This window comes from Anopheles funestus, chromosome 3RL (genome assembly GCF_943734845.2).
Source record: "Anopheles funestus chromosome 3RL, idAnoFuneDA-416_04, whole genome shotgun sequence".
NCBI classification, from domain to species: domain Eukaryota; kingdom Metazoa; phylum Arthropoda; class Insecta; order Diptera; family Culicidae; genus Anopheles; species Anopheles funestus.
This window is the reverse complement of record NC_064599.1, coordinates 41,947,222-41,961,874: the sequence shown is the minus strand read 5'-3', so window position 1 is coordinate 41,961,874 and position 14,653 is coordinate 41,947,222. Positions and strand designations below refer to the sequence as shown.

At 39.2% G+C, this 14,653-nt stretch overlaps 2 protein-coding genes across 8 annotated transcripts in view; both read left to right on the top strand.

Moving 5' to 3' along the window:
• Window positions 1-92: 92 nt before the first annotated feature.
• Window positions 93-4,088, top strand: LOC125767462 (dynein light chain Tctex-type 4-like). Its single transcript, XM_049434066.1, has 2 exons — window positions 93-310; window positions 3,920-4,088. Exons 1-2 carry the CDS (start codon window positions 93-95, stop codon window positions 4,086-4,088), a joined length of 387 nt encoding a protein of 128 aa, XP_049290023.1.
• Window positions 4,089-7,077: 2,989 nt separating this feature from the next.
• The window catches only part of LOC125771879 (putative ferric-chelate reductase 1 homolog), a 55,137-nt gene continuing 47,561 nt past the window's right edge, over window positions 7,078-14,653 (top strand). For 2 of the 7 annotated variants that reach the window (XM_049443017.1, XM_049443016.1), the window contains exons 1-2: window positions 7,083-7,395; window positions 9,348-9,408. The gene's annotated coding sequence lies outside the window, so the exon portion shown is untranslated. Of the gene's footprint in view, window positions 7,396-9,010; window positions 9,064-9,347; window positions 9,409-14,653 lie in introns of all 7 variants that reach the window. The other 5 variants (XM_049443014.1, XM_049443018.1, XM_049443015.1 and 2 more) reach the window with 5 other exon arrangements.

Genomic DNA, 14,653 nt, shown 5'->3' with positions numbered 1-14,653 from the left:
CCAACAGCAGCAGCCTGAGTAAGGTGAGCCTTGCCATTACGAATCTGAAGGTGATCCAGTGCAATCCAGTGCTACCGCCACCGATCAGTGCTATGATTGCGTCGGACATTCCACCGATCTGCAAGTATCTGCCGTCGTATCGGCTCTGCTCCCGCAATCCATTCAATCGGGAAGCGTGCGAAGCGATACTGCGGGAAGCCATGGATAAATCGTTGCAGGGTGTCGAGTACAGCTCGTACTTTGCGCCCTCGCTGTGCCAACAAATCTGCGAAGACATCAAGGCGCGCGTCAAGGAGCTAAAGTTTGACAGGTGCGTACATAGTGCGAGATAGTGTGGGTTCGGGGAAAATCTCCAGTATAATTAAGTGTAGTCGGAAAAGATTTTAACATCCGAGAGAATATATGTATAGTCATCGCTCGCTTGTAAGTACAGTTTGATGCGGTTTTTTATGTTACTATGGCCAGTCGATATGTCTTGTAGTTTGATTAGTTGGAAGCAAAACAGCATTAAAGCGTACTATCTTATTTTTTTATACTACAGTCGGTTTTGTCTTCCTGCGAGAGTGTCCAAAGCTTAAGCTTATGCTTAAGGTCTTAGAAATTACAAACACTAATTGAGTACTTTGGTGTCATTTCCATAACATGTGTGAATTCTTAATCTACTGCTCTACAGAATGCTAAGATACTTAGTTATAGTAAATTCCTTCGAGAATGTTGTTTGAAACTCTTTCAGCAATCATTTCTTTAAGGCATTTTTCTTCTTAATTAGGTGAATAATTAACAGGATTTTTATTAAGTTTGTCTTTGAGTTTTCACTTTTATCCAAATATAAGCTCAATATGAATTGAATATCTTAAACGCTGGACGCTGAGTAACAAGCAGAATATCAAAAAATAAAAAAAGTTTGCTAGATAGATTCGAGCTTTACAGTAAACTTCAATCTATCACGTGCCAGATCATGTCATGTGCTACAATATTTCTAAAGAAACTTCAATTTCTTGCTTACCTACACCCAGCAAATGCAGTGGTGTACATTTCACAACTCCTTCTCTAACCAGAAGAACAGCAGTCCGTTGGGATTCATACCTTCACCACCTAGCCACACCAATTGTCCCTCGATGGGTACTTCCTTTCGGCTGCTCTAGTCTTGCATCGGTATTTTTTCTCCCCAACCCTGTTCTAACTGTTTTTCCTATTAACGACTCGAAAGCGTTCCATGCTGTCGATTTCGAAGAAAAGGTCCCAGCCACCCACCCAACTTGCGACCCATTTCCCGATGAGCCTGCCAATGCTAAGGAGCGCTCTGACATTGATTCTCGCTCGGTACAGATCGGCCGAAGGGTTCATTTGTAGCAACATCATCAGTTGTTGTGCTGACTGAGTGGTCGGATCCTCTTCGCTGTTTCACCGAGACATGCTTTTCATTTTCCATGTACAACATTGTGCATTGTTCGAAACCGCACGGAGCAAGGGTTATTACTGCTAGGTTTTGCTGAGTTTTTGTGCTCGGAAAATGGAATAACATGTCCATGGTAATGTTCGGATTGCACACATTGGTGCGTAGGACGAATTTTGCAGTCAACCAAGCTGTACATTGAACGGAGTGTGTTTTCCTTATGTGTTGTCTCTTCATTATAGTCATCAGGGGTAAGCTGAGAAAAGAGCACTAAATTTCCGACGTACATATGTTGGAAAATATCAAACTTGGGTCAAGTTTTATTTTACTTGCAAATTCTTCTATATTTAAATTTAATTATTAAACCATGCAAATCATAATACTGATGACAATAATTTTTCATACAACTCATACCAATTAATGGCGTTCTAATAATATTTTAATTGTTGTTTAAACTGTCACCTTGTGTGTTGGCTCTGTTGAATATACGTTTTCTCTTTTTTGTTCAGTTATACCAACGTTTTTAATCTTAGTTTGTTGTCTACGAAGGATGGAGTTATCTGATACCTAAATCATCAAAGTCAAAAAGTATAAAAGTTGGGGCTTCAATCTTAAACGAGCATGTTTGTTAGAAACTTCTGTCGTCAAATTTAAAGATTAAAATTCATCTTCTTCATACACGCGAGATTTCGGTCTAAATATATTTTAATTTCCTAGGATTCAATTAAGGACCGTTTATTCATAGACGATGTCTTATGTTCGATGCTTGAATAACTTTATATATGTATTTGAGTACCGTACACAGTACAACCTCACCTTTTGTATCCAGGCTATTTATCACGGATGAAGATTTCGTTTAATCTTCGACAACCTAGAGTAAACTCTTTTATTTCAGATTTAATGGACATATAGTAATATTTGTCCTCTAGAGCTGTTTTCAAACAAATAACCGTTAACCTAATAGAAATAGTTTTAACATTTTTGTATTTCATTAACTATAACTATTATCGCCTCAAAAGATAATTCTTTTATTAATCTGTTTGACCCATAGATGTTTATAGACTTACACCTCTGTAGTGTTTATATATGTTTTTAAACACAATGAATGTTAATCTTTTTTAATATACCCAAAATTGAAAAGGCGTATTCTGTTTTGTGTATTAATGATTTTGCCTTACCTGACTATTAGTCATCCACATTTATGGTCTAATATTTTAAATATGTTAACACTCACTAGTTTTGACGCTTTTTACCATGTTTTCTGTTACGTCTAATTCTAGGTTTATATTCAAGATTAGTGCATTGAGGTTGACAAACATTTTCTATTTACTAGACACTTAGATTCAAGCAATTGTCATAAATTCGGTAAGGTTTTCACTTACAAGCAATGTTTGAGTAATCGCGTAGAATTGTCAATGTTCTTGCAGTATTTTGCTATGTCCAATCAAGATAACTTGGCTTATTATTGTGCTTTCAAACATACAAATCATATATTAATAATTCCAATATTTATGCTTCAAGGTTCTATTCTTTGACGTAATTTATGAGTTCCTTTCTGACCCTATTTTAAGTACATCTGCATTTGACTAAAATATATCGAAATTTGTGGGTAAATAAAAAGAGTACTCTTTTTATAGTACTTACCTTTCTTGTTTCCGATTTAAAATTTTATCTTTATGTCTTTCGTTTTATTGTCTTTGATCCAATTTGATTGTTTCTCGATTCGGTTTTGTGATTTAATAATTGATATCTTTTATTTATACTTTGCGAAGTTTAGGATTTCTACACTCTTGTCATACTGATAATTTCGTAAAAACTTATTATCTATATTATTGTGACGTGATGAAGTTCGTCCTACAAAACTTTAAGCTTCATTTTTATGAAAAAAAACTCCCAATTTCCCTTAACACATCTTGCAAATAAATAATCAACTTTATGCTGCTGCTGGCTGAATGATTTGTACGCATATTTGCGTACTATTCCTGCAATTTCCCTTCTCCAAGCACTGAAACAATTTATATGTAATTATAAATCACGTTATGGTGCGACACGAACAAATTATGTATGATTTCTTCCCTTCTGCCAGTTTCGGTTGCTCTGTTCACTGTTCCAGACTGGAGCTGTGTTTAAATGAATTGTTGTTTCCATACACCACACACTCGCGCCGGTGCCTTAGCAGGCATTTAACTAAGCCGCTTGACGCTGTCAACGTTCCATACCAGTGTAGAATTTGTCTCCGGGAAACGTTCAGAAGGGATCGTCTTCGCCTGTTTTCCAACTCCCAGCGGCATGCTAAATAATCCCGTATTTCGTACATGTTAGTGTGGATGTTTGTGTGTGTGTGTTTGTAATAAAGGTAAGCAGCTTCATGCTGGTTAGAAAGCATCCTTTTGTTCTGTTGAAAGTAATATCCATTTTACGTACAAATAAGACTCGAGGGATCATTTCGGGGACAATATTGGTATGATTGATAACAGCCTAACCACCTGTTCTGTTCGCGTTCGTACCGTTGCTACCTTGCAGATATAAAATCATCGTCACCGTTACCATCGGCGAACGGTACATGCAGGGACTGAAAGCAATCACCCAGTTCCTGTGGGACCCGGAGAAGGACAGCTACGCCACGTGCATCTACGACGCATCACCGAGTCTGGTTGCTGTCGGGACGATTTACGCCATCTATTTCGATTAGTCTTGCTGCCGGGAGCATGGGAAATCGTGCGACCATACAATAACCCCAACAACGTATCCAACGCAAGCGAGATACATCTGCGACGAGAATGGCCGTACCGTCAGACAATCGGCTGCTCCAGACAGCTTGGGAGCGTTCGGTGAAGAAGCCTTGCGGGAGAGTCTTCATCTATTACTTCCCTTAATGGGCTTGAGCGAAATGGTCGAAAGATGGCGTTGCAATATGATCCGTAATGCAACGACATCAACAGCTGGAGGATGTGTCATCTATTCTCTTCTCCATTTCCACATATCCACGTGCTGCTAAGGGCTTGTATTGAATGCAGTAGTAAAATGCATGGAAGGAATGACTAGCATTCACACATTTCATCCCGATAATCTGTCATTGTAACATTGGAATGATTTACTTCACTGATTTCTGTTTCGATTTATGATCGAATTCCCCGTAGGCATTATAAAAAAAATGAACAGTATGAAGCGACAACATCACTGCATGTAGCTAATTATTATACGAAAACGATGAAAAGGTAGCACAATACAAGTTGTAGCATTCAAATCGAACGAGCTATACCTAGTATGAAAAGAAAACGGATTAAAGCAATCCCCAATGGAAGATGGTTTGTGGAATGATTATTACCATTGGGTCTCATCAGCTGTGGTGATAGGTTTTGCGCATGATGGGTGTTATCAGTTACTAGCGGCGCATCGTCTGAAGTGCAGACGTGACGTAATTGATAACTAATATTGAACGGTCAGAAACACAAACCAGCTGATCGTCGTTTAGTTGATTGCACATACCTAGACGGATGAGCTGTCTGGCGCTTTAGAAGAGCTTGTTGGCACTTGTTGAAGAAATCTCTTTATCGGATTACTGTCATTTGTTCGTTGTGAATGAATGTGTCATACATAATGCAATGAAACACTTTGTTTTTTATAAAATATATAATAATCCAAAAAAAAGTTGTTATGTTTAATAATGCGCTAGATTTTCATATGTAGTTGAATTATATAAATAATTATTAATCTTAAAGATAAACACAATCATTTGGGCGGTTGTTAAAATAATGTTTAAAAATCAGATAAATAACTGAAATGCATAACATTGAAAATAAATTTGTTATTTTTAAGATAAAAATAAATGTTGTACTGATTTTTTTTACGTTTTCCGTATATTTTTTTCTTTGAATGTTTTTTATGGATTGTCTTATCTTTCAAAGCGCTTCCCTTATCACTTGATGATGAATGTTTGCACGGTTCGGATTCAAACTTTCATACATCATACTGAACTTTGTCATGATAAATCCATCCCTTTATAAAATACTTCAGTTTCCTGTTTTTTTTCTTTGTTCGATTGTTGAAAGCGCTAGAAACGATAAGAAATAAGCTTACAATAGCATTGTTAAGCTTGCTGAAGCTCTACTTATTGCTTGTTTTATTGGTTGTTGTGACCTACTAAACGAGGAACATTAGAAGAAGGAAAGAAATGCATGGTTACGTGGTAAGATATTTTATTGTGTAAAAAAAAGTAATTTTTAAAAATTTTAACGCTAGTGTCGCTTTAGAAGACACATGCATCAAGGGTTTACAATCAACGATCAACAGGTTGCGTGAGTGTACCGTGAGTGACACGCAAACGTTGAAGCGATCGCGTGTGTTTCACGCAATTGTGAGTTTCTCGGTTGCTCACTGGTTGCCATGGTAAAACCGACGCCCAAACAGGTTATTGTAGCTTTATGAGGCGCACGTTTTGTTTTGGCGCTGTGCACAGTGGTTTTACCACGTCTTTTAAAATAATAGTTTATGTTACTTCCAAGAAAATGGTTATTTTTATACATTGTATACATAGTCGTTTGGGCATAATGCTTACAAATCATTATGTTCATATCTTATCAAAACTGATCGTTGGTAAGTGTGCTGTATGCATGGTAGAGAACTAGTTATTATACATTAAATTTAAATTAAATTAAATTGTCATTATTTCTATCATAGTAAATCAAACAATTATTTAAAAATATCGAAACTTACGAACGCTAGACCAACGTTTCCGAGACACCCGTTACTATGCATGTTCAACAATCCTGTGAAGACCGCAAGACCGCCAAGTCAGTTGTGGAGCTTTTTGGAGTTACGGGTCCATTCGTAGCATTCCAATGTTTCAGGTGAGTGTCTAGTAAAGCTCGTACATTCAAATGGGGTTGTTTTCCCCCGTATTCTTTACCATTATTCCGTTTCGTTTTGGTTTTGTTTTGAAACAAAAAAATAGGGGAAAAACCCGTTTCACGTATCGCAAGTGGTATGACTGTGGGCAACTGTGTGCGTACAGCGGACGGTGTGCGCTCATGGAATGTAGGGTTAGTGGTTGAATTGTTATATTCCATTTCATTTTTTTTCTTTTCCTTATTTCAGTTTTTTACCACAATTCGAGCTTGTCTTGTAAAAATGATTTTGCTAGAATAGCTGTGATGTTACATTTTATATTACAAATTTATCAATGCTATTAATTTTTAAAAGGTAGAAAACTTTGCAGGTTTATTTAATATGTGGATGAATCGTAAAACCTTGGACAAACCAAGCAAAGTTGAATGCTTAATATACCTTAAGTAAACAAAAATAAATTTACATTAATTAAATATTTCTACACATTTGTAATAAGACGGTGGTGATAATAATTCGATGAAAAAAGTGATAAAACTAATAAAGATGTACATTTTGTTAGCACTCGAATATCGATTTAATTTCTATTTAAATGGCTATTTTAACTCTGAAAACCCCTGCAAACCAGAATTGGAATGCAACGGCTAAAGGTATCAAAGCCCGCGGGCACCAAACCGATTGCTGACGTGCGTACGAGTGTGTTAGTGCGCACACATGAAATCACACCGTCGGCGAGTGATCGAGCGTCCCGCATATAACTGTTTCTCCATCCCGATACCGTCAACGCAACGGCACCACATCCGATTTCTCCCGCACGCACACTCAACCCGTCCGGGTGGTTTGTTCACCTGCGATCGGCTTAAGCGCGCTCAGTTTTAGTGCAGAAGCTCTGGTGACCGAACGCGTACAGGTCCCGGTCTGTGTTAGGGGGAACTGAAACTTGAAAGCTCCTGAGTGGCATCACTGCCGTATGTGGGATTGTCGGAGTCGGAATAGTGGAAGTTGGGAGCCAGAAAAAAAACAAGAAATAGTGCCAAACAGCAGCAAGTGCGAACGCCAAGTGCCGGACTGTGCGTATAAAAGTTTGTGTATTTGTATGTGCATGTAATTGTTTGCAGTTCAGTATAGTGTGTTTTGTTTTGCCAGTGTACCGTGTAAGTGTGCCGATATTATTGCAATAAGATCTCGAATCCACACTTCACCAAACATCACATTGAAATCTTTGCGTTTGTAAAGCGCAAGAAAAAAGCTCTGTGCAGTTTGAAGATAGCGCAAACAAAAAATTTCTCTTCACCGTTGTTTGATGCTGACGTGTGGTGTGCTGAGTGTTTAATGTATTAATGTCCATTTTTATGGGAAAAATCTCGATAAAGAACCAAACATTTATACAGCTGTACAAGAGCCGTTGTGTGTCTCACCCAATGAGCCCATCAAACAAAATGGAGTTTCAGATGTGGCACGCGTGATCCGAGGGGAAGTTTGGATAGTTTGTCCTGAGATTATATTCCGTATGTGACAAGCGAATGTGAAGCAAATGTGAGCCGGTTAGTGAGAGAAGTTCTGTACGGGTCGAATCACAATCAGTGCCGGACGATAATTAGTGGAAATGTGTTAAACGATTTTAAACTTAAAAAAAGACTTAAAGAAATGGATTATGGACGAGCTAAGAGTTTGCGTTTGATTTCGTTTGTAGGTTATGTGATGATTTAAAATTAAAACAAAAAACTTAAGATTTGAGCTTTTCTTTCTTTGCCACTATATCGATTTATGCAATAATTATTTGAACAACAAAAAAGTAACATAAATATATTTTGAAATACGCATAGTTACACAATGTAAAGCAAATTCCTTGCGAAATGATAAAATAACACATGAGATAAAAAAAAATACAATCCTATTAAAGAATAGTTACACATATTTCAGAAAATTCTTCTCAACTTTAGCATGAACTAAATGACCTAAAAAGGTAGCTACATCTACTAAGCAATCTATTTGGTCCAATATTTGGTCTCTGGCTAACATCATGGCGGTTGTGAATTTGGTTCGATACAGAAGCACATGTACTACAAATTCAGGATTCCTGCTGTCGTCATTGGACACCCACACCGTGCTGTGCACAAGAATAAAAACGTATTAACGTGACGTTTGTAGGTCCTTTGTGAATATGTGTGTTCGTTGCGCGTGTGTGTATAAGGACATTCTAGGTGACGTACCCACTTGACCGCATTAATGTCCTAAAATATGAAGTGACCTGAATACTGGTGCCATGCTATCGAATTTAACAGCTAACACTTGGGCTGCGGGTTCTATTCGAGAACACAACACAATCTGTTGATCTCCCCTTGTTCTCTAATCATCAACAAGCTGGTTCTTTTGTGTGTTTGTTTTTTTCCGACTAGTGTATTGAATATTTAACCTCAGAATGGACTATTGAAGTATAATCGGTGATAGAACATTTTCGGCAACGGTTTTTCCTCAGACTAGCGGTTTGTGATGTTTAGAAATTAGCACACTGATCGCCTCTTATCCCGCCATTTCTCCATTCGGCTGTGAGTGGTTTTTTAGGTTAGATTGAAGTTGTTCCTTTCCTCTTCTATTTTCGCATGCTGCGGCGGGTGGTATAACGAATGAAAAAAAAGAAAACACAAACAAACGAACGCGCCCACATTGGAGAAATATTTGAGTGCACACGTGCTTCATGTATAAGCACAAATCATAACAACATCGCGGAACAAAACAACAAACAGTACATGAATCTTTTATTTACAGTGTTTATGCCACGTTCTTTCGAGGAATTCAATACGCATTCTAGCGGGTGTACGGTAAATAAAAGCCAATGTGGATATACAATAAACCCATTTACTATGTGCGAAAGTGTGAACCAAGGGCTAGCAATAATTAAACGTGAACTGCTCGAAAACTGTTTCTTTTATTGATCGGGATTTTAAATGAGTGTGTCCTCTGTATGTGTGCGTGTTCCATTTTCCGTTTTCATGCTCCCTTTTCCACTCCAAATTTGTTCTTTGCGTGCTAAAGTGCCTTCGGTTTACGCCAATTCTGATGAAGTTTCTTTTTTTTCTCTATCTCTCGTTACTTTAATTGACAGGCTGGAAAAGGTGTACAGTAAGAAATCGTTCAAACAGTTTTGAAAGATAAACTCCTAAAAGGTAAGTAACATGGTGACATTTTTCCTTCACAAAAATACTTTTGTTTATTGTTTTGCCGTTTCTTGCGATGGGCAACCCTAGGCTTCCGATGGGACATTTATCGTTCCGAGGGGGGTTTTTTTTTGTTGTATTATTGCCTCTCAGCATTTTCTTCAACACTTTGCCCACTTTGAACAAAGCGGGAGTTTAGCTTTCACGCTTGCGTTGGGTAAAATTTCAACGAAATACCAACACACAAGAAAAAAAAGAATAAACCGTCTGCGTACAAAATTATGCAAATTAGCGAGGAAAACAAATGACAAAACCTTGACACAAACTGGCTGGTCGTCTCCACCCATTACCATAGGTCCGTGCCACCGATCGGTTTCGGAATCTCCGTTTTCTGAATCTCACAAAAGATGCTGCTGCTATTTCATCTCAATGTTAAAACAAGCGTCTTGCCAGGGGAAGTGACTTTTGTTGTTGCTGGGAATAAACGGAGACCGACTCTCATGCTCATCGCTCCCTTTTTTCCAAACACGAAAAGTTTCAAGCAAGGCAACAGTAACGAAACCAAAACAAAAAAAAGGGAAGAAAAATACCCCATTTCTATCATTTTCTCTCCGCTTCATTATTATTGTTCCCATTTCGTTTTCCGTCCGGGCGCGAAACTCAAAAGCCAAGCCACCAGCTGAATGGAGGACAGTGCGGCATTGTTTTTCCTTTTTTCGTTTGCTGGGGCCATTTTACTAAAATAAAAATACATTCTTTCACAGGCTTCTGTGGGCAATGTGGACGTGAAATATGAAAGCGAAAGTTTCCGGACAGCTTCTTGACCGGTAATACTGTTACCCATTCCCGCCATTTCCCACCGGAAGCGGGTGGAAATGCGCGCGCCAAAGCGGAAAGGAAATTAATTTGTTTTATTTTACCCACCCGCGTGTGAGTACTGTGTCTTGTGCATCAACAATTTAAATGTACTGGTAAACCTAATTGTAAAATCAAAACACGAGTTTTAATCACACGACCGAGATGTGGTGGTTCTGTTTTTTTCCAGTTCCAGGGGTGTCCTCATCACAATGTGTCATAAATTAATTTCACCATGGTGGTTGATGCTTAGTGCAATAATGTACTTTTTGTTTCATGAAAACCCTAATAAATGATATTCCAAGCAAGAATATTGTTCACCTTTCGAACTGCAACACAGCTGCAGTCAATTAATAAGGCTACACTTCGTTCTCCATTCATGGGTGCAACCGCATTTTATTGCCATTGATTAAGCAAACGGTGTAGCGACGTTGAAGGTACAATTCTCATGGGATACGTCGCATGTGCTGCCGATATCGTGAATTGACTCCAAAGGAACGCGATACATTAGCAATCGATTTTATGATCTCATCCGAATACATTCCACCCAGTGTGGTGTCACGGTTCTCGTAGAATGCTTTTGCTGATTTGACGTCCTTCCTTCTCTTTTTTTTTTGTTTAAAATTCCTTCACCAAGTCACCACCGTTTGTTGGGGCTGTGAGAAGCTGTGAGTCTGTACCGTGAATTAGCATTGCATTAGCTTTACCTTGAGGTTTGTATTAAAGCTACACCACAAACACAACAGCAGAAACGGTTGGGTTTTTTTCTTGTTCCTTTCTTCTCGCATTTGCCAACAACTATCGCATCCCTCGGTCTGTGTGCACAAATACCGCTGCGGTCCAACACATTCCGTACAGCTTCACTGTGACCGCTTACTGGAGGCAACAGCGTCACGAAACCTCGCAAAGCGGGAATAGTAAATTATTGGAACGCGCAATGGATCATGCACTCATGCAGTCATGCATACAATTGCATCACAGTCAATGGGCGAAATGTGGCGTACGGCCCTTCCACAAGGTGCCCTTTTAGCACATATTAGCATGTGCGATAGTTGATGAGGGTTGTGGCATACCGCGGGAAAAAAACGGGAGACGAGATTTGATTTCGAAGATAATTATAAGCGAATTTACTCCTCCCTTACCGACTTGTCGTCTGTCTGGCAGCAGGGACGCCTGTCTGTCAGGGTTGTTCGATGACGGAAGCCGATCACCTGTCAAGCGTGCATAACGGATGTTCTAGTTTTCCGGTTTGCAATTTGCAGCTGCGGTTTTTTTTGTTGTATTTTTTGCAATTATGATTTGTCTGTAGTTTAAGCCAAGTCTCTCCAAGGCCCTGCGTATATGGAGAGCGGAAAGGGAGAGCATTGGCCAAGTCAAGGTGAAGAGTCTAAAAAAGGGGTCCATAACTGTGGGATGGTAGCATACGAATCGTGCGATCCGAATCGAGTGGGAGTGTTCTAGCGGTATACTACGACGCAGTATGCTAAGTGATTGACGTGGTCCGACTGCAGAGATCCGCGGGAATTCTGTGTTTTTGTCGAAGAGAAGGAGAGACTGAGAGTGGGAGAAACTTGAGGACTGAAGAAACCTGTTGACATTGAACGGCAGATCTAGGAAGCAAAGGAGCGGTTTGATTTCGCTTTCTGATTCGTTTATTGTGCGATCTAATATGGATCTACACAACGGAACGAAAACACGATGGAAGCCGCTTGGAGAATTGGGATATGGTCGTTTATGAAGCTGATTATGGTTTAACCTGCTGTACGAAAAATAATTGATTCCTTCTACCAAGAATAGCACTATCGATGTAATGGGGCAGATAGTGCGTGTGTGTGTCTCGTTTTATTGACCGTTCGAACTACGGTACCCCGTTGATAGTGTTTGTCCATTTTTTTGTTCAAATTTTAAGCGCGCTTAGGTCTACCCCTAACGACATCGAGCTAATCATGCTGATCGCTGATTTCGCCCTCCGCCAAAGCACTACCATTAATCTTGGCACATTTTTCGGCACCCAACATGACACCAGCATCACCGGGCGGAATTGTTGGAGCTGGAGAACCGATTAATCAATGGCTGAACCGACCACCGACCTGGGTGCTAGAGCACACTTTGTCGTGTCGCTGTGTGAAATCGGTGCAAAGGGTGCTTGCTTACCGATTGGCCGGGATTGGACCAGCGTCCTTGTGCACGAAAGCTACGCAGCAAACTAAGCTCTTTGCGTTTGTGACCGAACGAAACACCTGCACGCTGTGCGGCTGCGTTGAAGTCATCAGCATGGCGAGAGGTTGTCGTCATGCCTGATGAAACCACATTCCGATCGCCGCTCGATCGCCATCGCCTGCTCCTTGCCGAACCGAAAAGCTTGTTCGCATCAGTTGCGACGGGGAAACATAAAAGCTGAACAAATAATCAGTGCCGAAGGGCACGATCGGAGATCGGGGAGGGGTTCGTTGCTGTTGCTATCATCGTTGTCACTTGTCAGCTTTAGCGCTGTGTACAACCGAGGGTCGTACGATCGTATCATTACAATCTGTCGCATGTTTTATTTCGCTGACCGTGAAGGGGTCGTAGGTGAGACACCCATATACCGGTCGACTGTGGCGAATCGTTTGCCATCGCTTTTCGGTGGTTCGCAACAAAAGACCGACGGTTTTCCAGCGGACAGGTAAAAGGGAAATATTTGTCACATAAATGATCGAGTTAATGGGGAGGGATCGTGTTTTACGATGTTGGATAAGTGTAGCGAAAAGCGACCGCTTTTAAAAGAGATTAGTCTTAGCTGTTCGATATGCGTATGATTATGTGTGCTCGGCATGGAAGCGATAATTTCGATTGCTGTGTAATGATTGGTGCCTTTGTAGTTTTGGGTGTAGATCTGTTTTTTTTTCTCGTGTTCCTCCCGTCGATGTTTGAGCCGGATTTGATTAACGGTCAAAAAATGACGCTTTTACGCAACATTAGCTTCTGTGATTAGCTGGACCCAAATTTCTGTTATTAGACCTAAAGGTATAGTTGCTTCAGCAAAATGAAAGTGCTGGCATGGCATGTCGGGAATGTGGATAATGAAGGAATGATTTGAAAATGATCATAAAAGTCGGTTATTAGGAATGGTGTGTTATCACTTTTTTACAATGTGGCTATTCTTTTGAATCAATTTTCGAAGTGTAATTGTAGTCTTTTGAAAATCAAACTTGATCATTCATGTTTTACCTTTTCATGTCTTGTTTTTTTTGGATTTTAATTAAAACTAGAAGATATCGGAACATTTTCTATATCTATAAACATACATGATGCACCATATGCGACTTCTTTAATTACACCAACATTGCTATCTATGGGGATCAAGATGTAGTTAACCTAATTAATAGTGATGGTTCCCCGTACCTTGGAATGCGTATTCAATTAATTTGAAAACCTTTAAAGGCATTCTTTTTGTTGATCGTAGCTAGGCATGTTGTTGTATGTGGTGTGGTGAGCATTAATGTAGCCCTTTGCTCAACACGACGACGTAGGGCATGGGTAATAATGTGGGCTTCTAAGGGTCTGTTGGTTGCATGAATTTACCTTAGTTTTGAGTTTTTTTCTTCCCCTAACCTTAGCTACTACATCACCATCATCATCATCATCATCATGGCTGTTCATCTTAACGTCTCTATTGATTGTTTGCGTTTATGCTCGATGATGATGTAATGGAATGCTTTTTACCTAGAAACGCCGTTCGCTGGTCGATTAGAGTACCCAAAGAATACATAGAGTAAAATTAAAATTTTTTAAGACCAAAACAAATAAATTGTTAAAAAGTTAAAGTAATTCAATAAAGATATTTTGAATCAGAGACTTAATAACTCACCATCAGTTAAATAATATCATTCAAATTAATAAAATTCATTGATTAAAAAACAATTAAATTGGTCCAGAACGAGTAAATCATTCAATCCCAATTAAAAAAGAGAAATATCTATTTCTATTTATGTTATCGTACCATTTCGAAATTGGTAAATATTAATTAACTGAGAGTAATTTCACTTTTGTAAATTTGCTTTAAATTAGGTATCGTAGATCGAATTTCAATTATAAATGTAGATAGATAGATTTATATACATTAACTATATGAATACGAATTATCTCCGGTCACAGAAAGTAGTTTCCCGCCTGCAAATAGTTGCACTTTCGTCCGGTGCACCGATTTCCGTCTCGATGCATGCATTATTAACACTATCGATATATTCGACTCAATGCTTATCTTGCGATCGGCAACAAACGAACCTTTTGCTTTCAAAAAACTTGTTTCCTCGCAGTTCTTCCTCGCCTAGTATGGTTCATCATCTTTCAGCACGCTGCACCTCGAGCGGATATGTTAATAGACTCACACGCAAATCATCATCTCGACTCGACTTGC